This window comes from Mesoplodon bidens (assembly GCF_964165515.1).
Source record: "Mesoplodon bidens genome assembly, chromosome: 14".
Classification (NCBI taxonomy): domain Eukaryota; kingdom Metazoa; phylum Chordata; class Mammalia; order Artiodactyla; family Ziphiidae; genus Mesoplodon; species Mesoplodon bidens.
Window position 1 is genome coordinate 36,854,381 of NC_138170.1, and position 10,954 is coordinate 36,865,334.

The window sequence follows — 10,954 nt, forward strand, 5'->3', positions numbered from 1 at the left end:
TAACTAAAATCAATAATGTTAGAAGTAATCTCTTGGAGTATGAAGCTTTGTTTTTATGATTATTTCCCCAAAATAGAGCTTAAAATCTGGATTAGTGTGTTAAAGGCAGGAATATTTTTAAGGCAATTTGTACACATTGTTAATTGCTTTCCTCAGCGAGATTGTTCAAATTATAATCCATTCAGCAGAGCATGAGGCTTCCTGCTCCACTGTGCTCTTTATAAAAATCTTGGTTAATATAATAGATCAAAATTGACTCTTTGTTGCTAAGTTTAAAATTGTTTTGGTTGCTATAGTTAACTGTGTTTTAATACATCAATTCTCCATTCTACAGAGTGAAGGCTGGCTAAGTCTTTGAACTAGAAATGGGAAGATAGGGGAATGGTCTTTAGACTTTTTATTCCCTTTATTCATTCAATGGTTATCTAGTTCCTATTCTAGGTCAGGCATTGTGCTAGTGTTCAGGATATAAAGATGAAAGCCCATCCCTGACCTCAAAGAGCTTGTGAACTAGCAAGAAAAACAGACATAAATAGACTGTAGTACAGCGTGACTGGCACTGTGACCAAAGTAACACAGAAGAATATGCTTTGAGAAACACAGAGGAGGGCACTTAAACCAGGTTCAGGGAGGTCCTAGAAGCCATTTTGGAGGTGCTGAGGGCTGAGCTCCACCTTGAAGAGAAGCAGAAGTTAGCCAGCTTTTTCCTGACATCCCCAACCAGAATTAATTGCTTCCTCATCTATGTTCCTTTACTAAAATATAGTGTACTTACTTGTTTCCACGTCTCTCGCTTGGCTGATCTTCTTGATGGGGAGAGACTATATCCCTAATTAGCCCAAGACAATGCCCCAAAATGAGTAGGAATGCAATTAACATTTGTTGAATTATTTTGAAATTCTACCCATATAGCAATTTCCTCCCATACCTTCCTCTTGACATTTATATAAATATGTGTGGTTTTTCTTTATATTGTAAAAATAATACTGTTCACCACATACCCATTAGAATGGCTAAAAGGAAAGCATGGAAAATGACAAGTGCTGGTGACGGATTTGGAGCAACAGAAATGCTCATACATCACTGGAGGCAGTAGAAATTGGTGCAGCCACTTTGGAAAAGCAGCAGTATCTATTAAAGCTGGGTTGTACCTCATAAGCTAACAATTTCATTCCTAGGAACAAGTTCAACACAAATGCATGCATATGTTCACCACAAAGCATATTTTCACCAAAAGCAGCACTACTGATAGTAGCTCCAAACTAGAAAATACACAGATGCTCATCAGCAGTAGAATGGATAAACTTATTGTGGTATGGCCACACCACAAGGAAAAAGAATCTACACTTAACAATATGAAGGAATTTCATAATAATAATTTTGAGGGCAAAGAGCTAGTGTTTTTTTAAGCAGTTATTGGATGATTACTTTTACATAAAGAATAAAAATAGGCAAAACTATTCTATGCTATAGAAGTCAGGAAAGGTCGATTAGAAGTGGAGGGTTAGTCACTGTAAGGGAGTAGGCATGGAGAGCTTCTGGGGGTGCTGGTAAGGTTCTGTTTCTTAATCTGGGTTTTGGTTACACCTGTATATTCTGTTTGTTCCCTTTTCTGTATATGTATTATACCTAAAAAAAAAATTTTAATATGTCTTATTTGAGAGAAAGCTGGAAAATACATAATGTTTAAAAAATTTTAAATCACCCACAATCTACTACCTAGAAATTACTATTAACATTTTGGATATTTCCTTCTAGTCTTTTTTTTTTTTTTTTTGTGGGGGCGGTATGCGGGCCTCTCACTGTTGTGGCCTCTCCCGTTGCGGAGCACAGGCTCCGGACGCGCAGGCTCAGCAGCCATGGCTCACGGGCCCAGCCGCTCCACGGCATGTGGGATCTTCGCGGACCGGCTCACGAACCCGTGTCCCATGCGTCAGCAGGCGGACTCTCAACCACTGAGCCACCAGGGAAGCCCCCTTCTAGTCTTTTTTTGAAGCCACAGTGCTTGTGCCATCTCCTCCCCTTCTCTGCTTCCCACATATTTACACACACATTTTACTAAATTAGGTTCATTCCTATTTAGTTTTACTTCTGGTTTTTTATTTTTACTTAAAGTTAATCCATATTATCAAATATTCGGGGCTTCCCTGGTGGCGCAGTGGTTAAGCATCTGCCTGCTAATGCAGGGAACATGGGTTCTATCCCTGGTCCAGGAAGATCCCACATGCCTCGGAGCAACTAAGCCTGTGTGCCACAACTACTGAGCCTGCGCTCTAAAGCCCGAGAGCCACAACTACTGAAGCCCGCGTGCCTAGAGCCCGTGCTCTGCAACAAGAGAAACCACCGCAATGAGAAGCCCGCGTGCAGCAACGAAGACCCAACGCAACCAAAAAAAAAAAATTCATTGCCACCATGTTTTTAAACTGCTGCAATGTATTCCATCAAATATATATATATGTAATATATGGTGTGTATATATAAAATATTCCTAATATATAATCATAAATTCCTGGAAGAGAGTTGTGTGTGTGTGGCATGTATATATATGAAATATTCCTAGTATATAATAACATATATTCCTAGAAGAGAGTATGTGTGTGTGTATACATACACACACACACAAACACGTATAAGCTACTGGGTCATGAACGTTCTCTAAGCTCTGCCTTCATTCTTCATTTCCTTCCAGAAAGGTTGCATCCCACTGGCAAGGTTATTAGAGGTCCTTGTATCACAGTCCAACCCCAGGTCATTTATCATTATTTTTATTCGTTGTTAAAGTGGCGGAGCTTAAAACAGGACTAAGGAATACGCGGTTTTGCACCTGGCTAGGCGCTCCGCAGGAATGGGTTTCCCCGCACTCCTCTCCCTTCCAGGGAGCCCCACGCCTCGGCCGTGCAGTGCGGCCGCGCGTGCGCCCGGGCCCCCAGCGCCCTCGCCTGCCCGGTTGCCTTGGGAACCTCAGAGCACCACAGCGCCCGAAGACGCAGCAGTGAGCAGTACCAAGGCCAGAGCATGGAGCTGCCAGATCCGGTCCGCCAGAGGCTGGGAAACTTCAGCCGGACCGTGTTCAGCGACTCCAGCCGGACCGGGCCGGAGTATAACGAGGGTCCGGGTGAGTGGCGGAGGCCCAGCGCAGGGCGTGTGGCCCTCGGAAGACCTGGCGCGAGTTTTGGAGCGGCCAGATTTTGCCCAGACCTAAGATGGCGGTTTCGCCTTCAGCTGGTTCTCCGCAATGCGGGAAGCTCCTTGGAGGAGGGGCCAGGCCGAGGGATGGGGCTGAGATGGGGACCAGATACCCCGGCCCCGTAACCCAGCGGGTTCCGGGTTGATAGTGCTGCGGCCTGGCCGGCTAATTGCAAGCGGGGCGGCTGAGGTGGCGCCGGCCTTCCTCAAAAAAGAATATAAAAGCCGCCTTCGCAGCCCGCGTCCTGTCCCTTGCCCTCCGAGAAGGCTGAGAAGGCCGACTTTGCTTTTCCTCTACGGCATTCGCCCTGGCTTTTCTGGCCAGAGTGGAGTGGAAACAGCCCAGGCAATCTCCTCTTTCCACTTACTATCCCCTACCCCAGTAAAATATCTTTTCCTTTTCTCCTTTCCTAGCAGAACATGTACTTTCCACCACGTCCATTTTCTGGAAGAAGACATGGAAAGAAGTTTTATTTTAAATGCTATCCAATACAGAGTGGCACCTGCCACTCTAGCAACGCCTTCAACAAAACTCGCACTCTCCCGGCCTTCTCCTTCCCATCCCCTATTTATACTTCTTGCCCTAAATCAAGTAACAAAATACCACGATGCTACATTCAACATGACAAGTGACAACGCAGTTTTCTGCAGAAAAGTTTCCCTCTCTTAAATCATGATAGACAACATACTGTCAACCAAACCCACGCAGCTTTTATCACTGAACTGTGCTGGGAAATAGAAATCTTTTCCTCTTGCTTGGTTTAGGGATTTTTTAAAGGGGGCAAAGAAAAGTCATTTCCCATCGTTTCAATTTTTCACCCTGATGTCTTGCCTGTCCTCTCAATTTAGGCCTGGTCTTGATTTAGGATGTACAGAGAAAAACATAATGTGAAAAATTAGGTTATTACGTTTTTTAGTCTAAAGCCAAGGCACTAAAATCTGATGATGTAAAGTATCATGGGTTTTCTGTAAAGGGCCAGATAGTAAATATTTTAGACCTTGCAGGCCATAGGTCTCTGTGGCAGTCATAGGTAATGGTAATTGAATAGACATGGCATTGTTCCAATAAAACTTTATTTATGGACACTAAAGTTTGAATTTCATGATTTTCAGTGTCACAAAATATTATTATTCTTTGATATTTTTTCCTCAACCATTTAAAAATGTGAAAAAAGCATTTTTAGCTCATTGCTATACAAAAACAGGCAGCTGGCTGGTAGTTTGCCCACCCCTGACTTATATTACATAATGTTTTAATTTAAGTTCCGTTTACAGAAGTCAACTTGTACTTTTGCAGAATTTAGTAAATTCATGTCTTGTGCTTTCAAGGTTAATTTACATATTAACTTGATTTTCAGCTGCATTATGGTAAGTTTGATCTGCTGAAATATAGACATAGCATAACTCTTAAGATGCTCATGTACAAAATTCTTAACATAAAAACTTCTTCGTGGGCTTCCCTGGTGGCGCAGTGGTTGAGAGTCCGCCTGCCAATTCAGGGGACACGGGTTCGTGCCCCAGGTCCGGGAAGATCCCACATGCCGCGGAGCGGCTGGGCCTGTGAGCCTTGGCCGCTGAGCCTGCGCGTCCGGAGCCTGTGCTCCGCAACGGGAGAGGCCCGCGTACCGCAAAAAAAAAAAAAAAAAAAAAACTTTTTCGCAAAATTTGACTACAGTGTTTGCTCTAAAGGTATTAAAATGTTCAGCTTAACTAATTTACCACTATTTTTCCACATTTTCTTCCTTGTGGATCTGAATTAGGTTTGATTATTTGTACTGTAATTGCAAGCATGTATTATGACCAGAGCTGACCAAGAGTTGTACTATTGTTATGAGAAAATCCTAGGCAAGTGAGTTACCTTCAGATTTAACAGACTGTAAGAATGCATTCCTTTATCAGTGGTAATTTAATAAATAGGTGCAAGCAAAAGTAGACATAATAATCAGGGATATTCTTGGAGCTAAAGGAAAAACCTGGCTGTGAGAGACCATGACTATCTTATATTTTAAAACTGTTAAATGATAGATATAAAATTCAGATGCAGAGAAAAAGACATAAAAATCTGTTTTTAAGAAAATTATTTTAGGGGCTTCCCTGGTGGCGCAGTGATTAAGAATCTGCCTGCCAATGCAAGGGACACAGCTTCGAGCCCTGGTCCAGGAAGACCCCACATGCCACGGAGCAGCTAAGCCCGTGTGCCACAACTACTGAGCCTGTGCTCTAGAGCCCACGAGCCACAACTACTGAGCCTGTGTGCCACAGCTACTGAAGCCCACGCGCCTAGAGCAAGAGCTCTGCAACAAGAGAAACCACCGCGATCAGAAGCCTGCACACCGCAACCAAGAGTAGCCCCCCGCTAGCCACAACTAGAGAAAGCCCGCGCACAGCAACGAAGACCCAACACAGCCAAAAATACATAAATAAATTAATTAATTTTAAAAATATATTTATTTTAGAGTCTTTGTAAATTCTTTCATTTAGAGCAGTGGATTTCAAAATATATATCTGCTCTTAAATTGTTGGAATTTAGTCAAATTTAGGATGCTTTTGTAGGACCCAATTTTAAAAATCAAATTCTTAATTTAGGACCCTTCCCCCTTATATGAAAGCAAAAGGTACTATGTAATCAGCCTTAGATAAATGAAACTCATGTATCATGAATGGCTACACTGGTAATGCCCTTATAATAGTATGTTTTCATGCATTCATTAATGAGTTCATTAATTCATTCTTTCTGCTTATGCATATTTGGTATTTTCCATGTGTAAAGCAAGATGCTAGGTTCTATGAGGGCCTCAAATTTGGGTAGAATGTGGTCTGTGCTTACAATGAGCCTGTGTATAAGTAAAAGAGAAGGAAAAAGGACTCATATTTATTGAGTGCCTACTAAGTGCCAGGCATAGTGCTAGGGTGAAGTAATTTATATTATCTTTAATCCTCACAAGCAACCTGTGAAGTAATTTTAATGTTACTGTTTTACAGGTGAATAAAGTAAGGCTCAAAGAGGTTAAATAATTTATTCCAAGTCTGGCATCTAGAGTTCTAAGGGAGTTCAGGGAGCTCCGGGTTTACTTGGACTCCAGAGCTCATTGTCTCTTCAGTAACCAGATTGTGTCTCAAGTGAGGGGAGTGTGGCTCTTTGCTAACACTTCTTACACACAGGTTAGAGTGATAAGTACCTAGAGGGGAAAGAGATTTCTGCTGGAGTGGGGGAATGGGATCAAGAAAGGATTTATGGAAAAAGTGGCATTGAATTGGATATGAATGAACAGGTAGGATTAGGATATGTTGAAAAGGGGTGTCTGTTTAATTATAATTTGGGGAGATTAGATTTTGCATGAGATTAGTTTATATGTGAGAGATTAGTTGTTATGTATTTTATGTGTTCATTTCATAGGCTCTTTACACAGAACTCTACAAAGGAGGTAATGATTATTATTGTTATCTGTTCAATAGGATTCATATTGATATTCCACATTTAATTTATACCAGTAGTATGCAAAAAAGTCAGCAGACTGTAATGGGAAAACGATAAAGTAATTGAAAAATATGAAACATACCCCCAAGTAGCCAACATAGGAACTAAATAGTATTATGATGACTATTTCCTTTCACTGTCAATGATTATAAATAGGCTTAAAATTTGGAGTTTCGTTAAGCTGATGCTATGGTTATTAATTCTAAGGAACTAAAGGATGTATAGGGCAGAGACCAGGGTTAAGAGTTTGTTCCTTTTCTCTCTCTTTCTTCCGTAGATAATGAAATGGTTTCCAGTTTGGCATTGCAGATGTCACTTTATTTTAACACTTATTTTTTCCCACTTTGGTGGGTGAGCAGCATTATGATGCTTCAGATGAAGGTAAATCTACACTTTACTACTTCTGCTGAGGTCTCTTCTGCCGTCCCTAGCATTGTTACATTGTCAATAAAATTAAAGTTCTTCATATTTTTTTTTAATCTCAGGTCAGTCTTACTGTATGTGAGATTTTATGAACATGTTTATTTTTGTTTTTTTAGTATTCAGTCTTGCCTGATTACTACAAATTCATTGTGGTCACCGTTATCATCCTAATAACCTTAATTGAAGCTATCAGGTTGTATCTGGGCTACATGGGGAACCTGCAGGAGAAGGTAGGCTCTTCTTTCCTTTCTCTCGGTGCTACACATAAATGCAGTAAGATTTTCCTAACAAGGAAAAGGCAGTGAGATGTGGTGGAAGGAGCAAAGGCCTGTAGTTAAGGCCTAGCTCCAACTTCACCACATCTGTCACTGTGGTCTGTTTGCTTAATCTCTTGAGCTTTGGTTTCTTCACATATAAAACTGGGGAAATATTTACTTCACAGGTTTGTTAGGATTAAGTAATTTATATAAAGTACCTGAACATAGTAAACACCTAAGAAGTGATAGTTTTCCCTCTTCTCACCAGTCTTGAAAATACTTGGTCAATTAAACATGATTATTTAGATCCTGAATAAGAGAATGGGGGAAAATGATAAACTCATTTCCTCTGCAAGGCTCATGTTTTCTGAATCATCATGCTGCCTAAGCATTTACAGTTACCAGAATTTAGGGATAATCCCTAAAGATTTCTGTGTTCTTTCAGGCCCTTCATAAGGGCCTGTCCCAGCCTGTCCCACTGTATTTCTTGCTTTTTCCTAATCCAAGCATCCATTCCAGGTGATGTGTTGTTTCCCAGTCATACTCATTCCACATCTTTGCTTACTTAAGTTCTTGCCTCTTCCTCCTTCTACCCAACTTTAAAAGACTACCTCCTTGAATTCTGTCTTTTACCTACCCTACTTTCCCTCTTGTCTTATTTCTTGTAGCATTTAGTCTATAATGCTAAGTGGTGCATTTCATTATTCACTATAGTATTCTAGGACTGTCACATAAGTAAGTTTTCTCTTCCAGTCTAGACTGTAAGTTTTCTGAGGACAAGGACCATGTTGTACTCCTTTTGATTTACAGAGCTCAAAATGTATGTTCACAGTAGTGCCATCAAGTAGTATCACTTGCTTATTGATACAAACAGAAGACTGTACTTCACTGATCTGATACTCATCATGTGTGTCATTGCAGGTTCCTGAGCTGGCTGGCTTTTGGCTTTTGAGCCTTCTACTGCAGTTGCCTTTAATTCTGTTCTTGCTCTTTAATGAAGGCCTAACGAATCTGCCCTTGGAAAAAGCAGTACATATCATCTTCACTATATTCCTTACTTTCCAAGTTGTTTCAGCATTTCTTACCCTAAGGAAAATGGTAAATCAGTTGGCAACTCGTTTCCACCTCCAAGACTTTGACCGGCTCTCTGTGAGCAGAGGAGACATGAGAAGAGTGAGATCCTGTATAGAAGAGATTTGACCCAGTGCTGTTGAGTGAAAATCTGAAAGATCATTCTAGAAAACTGCAGGAATTAGGAAAACACCAGAGGGCTAGCACGAGAAAAAGGATAAAGCAAGTGTTTTGAACTGTATGCTCTGAAATTCCAGGGTTGGGGGCAATGATAAGACTATTTGTACATCACATGAAAGCAGTAAATCAACCCTAAAGCCTACGTGTTGTCTACCTGATGTCAAATATCTGAATTTTTTTGTTGTTGACTTTTTCAGGTGTGTGAAAACCTGTATTGGTGGCATTACATCTTTATTGTAATATTTCTAGTTAGTACCTATAACTAGAAATGTGTATACTTCTTTTAATCTTGTTGGCTATCTGTGTGTTGGCAGTATGTCTGAAGCACGTGGAAATGCTTGTCAGTATTCCGATGTATTAGACTACATTTGTAAACTAAGACACCAAATTTTCATGTCTGCTAGGGTCTTAGCTGTTATACTGAGGTTAAGAAGAAAACAGGTGGATTATCATGCTATTTAGGAAATGTTTTTATTCTAAAATTGTTACTTTCATAAAACCATGTTCAGGGACTTCCCTGGCAGTTTGGTGGTTAAGACTTTGCCTTCCAGTGCAGGGGATGCAGGTTTGATCCCTGGTCGGGGAGCTAAGATCCCACATGCCTCACGGCCAAAAAAACAAAACGTGAAACAGAAGCAATTTTGTAACGAATTCAATAAAGACTAAAAATGGTCCACATCAAAAAAATCTTTCAAAACAATAAATAAGTAGATAAATAAAACCGTGTTTGGTATTTATGGTGGTGGTGTGTAAAATGTCTTTACAATAAGGTATAAAATATTAAAGTATCTGTAGGAATCATTCCTGTCTTGTACAGTTCTTTTGGGCTGTGGGTTCGTTATTTTTATTACAGAGTTTGCTTGGGTGTATCTGAACATTATTTTTAAGTGACTATTGGATTGTCTTAAGGGATATAATGTTTTCTTTCCTATAGGGAAATGTGCCTTTATAAGTAATGTATTTTACTGAGAGATAGTTTTAGCTACCTTAAAAATCATTCTTTCTAATCTTCCTGTTCTGTAATTCATGCTTATTTTAGGATTTCCATGCTGTGCCTTATACATTCTTATATTGCTTAATTTTTGAAATTTTTTTTATTTCACACTCTTAATCACACATGACCAGTCTATTTATGCTCTTTCTATTATTATATATAAAATTCAGTCAAATTTTTCTACCCCCATGCAGTGGCTGATTAGCCTTTCCCCTATACCAAAGCTGTCACTAGGTATATTCCAATAATTTGAAATGCAAAATAGAATTCTGTTTGGATAGTTTACTAAAACATATTTGTTGCATTTGTTTCCAGATAGGAATAGATAGGTGAGTTTATAAGAAAATATAAACTAAGAACACTAAATCTACATAGCAGATAAATTAAGGGGATGATCAAGAAAGAATTTTCTATTTAACAGTTGTTTCCAGAGTTTTATTTTAAATATCAGAGCCTCTGAAACATTTAAACTTTAAGGTTAAAAGAGTAATCACTAAAATGTTAAGAGTGATAATCAAAACTTTTAGCAACTATAAAAATTGGGGGAAAATGTATTCAATTTATTAAAATTTAAAAAAATTTTTGCTCTAATAGCCATATTGCTTAAAATACAGATATAATAAGGATGGGAAAAAAGAAACTAAGAAAATCAATTGAGAACATGACCAAGTTATTTGTTTTTTGTCTAAACAACAAAACCATGATTTTGTGTTAGGCTGAACCAATATTTTCTTTTGGAGTATAGCTGGTTCCCTATGTAAGCATACGAAAATCGAGATAGATATTTCCATGTCAGCACATTTGGAGTTTAGGCAGTCCTTATTTTTATTTGAATAAGTTTGCCCATCCTTAATTCCAGTTACATCTTCCTCTTCAGGGTTCACAGCACTGTTCTGAAGTTTTCTAGTTAGGACGTTGAGCTTCACAAACACTTTGTCTTTCATATTTTTTTTTCCGGGGTTTTTTCCTAATTATAGACAAGGTGGATGTGAATTTCTGTAAATCGGAATTATTTTTAAAAATTGGATTTTAATCAACATATGTTTGAATGCCTAGTATGTACAAGGAAGAGTGGAGAGTTCATAGACAAATAAATGGGCTCCCTGTTCTCAGGGGTACAACGTTGGAAGTAAAGTCTAACTTCATCAGGGAGGTGCAGTGAATGAGTTTCTACCTAATAAGTACCTGACAGCTAACACTCCTTGGCTTCCAGTGCATCTCCTCTCTTTTTTCCTAGCACTTGGTGTCCAGGATTAGCACACTAGCCCTTCATCAACACCATTTAGCAATCACTATTCCTCTCATTGTCAGAACACAGGGAGGGGACATGGGGCGGGAGGAAGAATGATTTTTTTTTTTTACGTT

At 39.5% G+C, this 10,954-nt stretch overlaps 1 protein-coding gene across 1 annotated transcript; it reads left to right on the forward strand.

Annotated features, from left to right (window-relative positions):
* The first annotated feature begins 2,991 nt into the window (after window positions 1–2,991).
* TMEM17 (transmembrane protein 17) lies at window positions 2,992–9,335 on the forward strand. Its single transcript, XM_081253678.1, has 4 exons — window positions 2,992–3,115; window positions 6,942–7,045; window positions 7,204–7,317; window positions 8,266–9,335. Exons 1-4 carry the CDS (start codon window positions 3,016–3,018, stop codon window positions 8,542–8,544), a joined length of 597 nt encoding a protein of 198 aa, XP_081109804.1. The 5' UTR covers window positions 2,992–3,015; the 3' UTR covers window positions 8,545–9,335.
* The last annotated feature ends 1,619 nt before the right edge of the window (window positions 9,336–10,954 follow it).

Coding starts and splice junctions, on each gene's coding strand:
- TMEM17 (XM_081253678.1), top strand. CDS start 3,016: ATGGAGCTGCCAGATCCGGTCCGCCAGAGGCTGGGAAACTTCAGCCGG. Junction 3,116..6,941: donor GGAGTATAACGAGGGTCCGG/GTGAGTGGCGGA, acceptor TTTCTTCCGTAG/ATAATGAAATGGTTTCCAGT. Junction 7,318..8,265: donor TGGGGAACCTGCAGGAGAAG/GTAGGCTCTTCT, acceptor GTGTCATTGCAG/GTTCCTGAGCTGGCTGGCTT.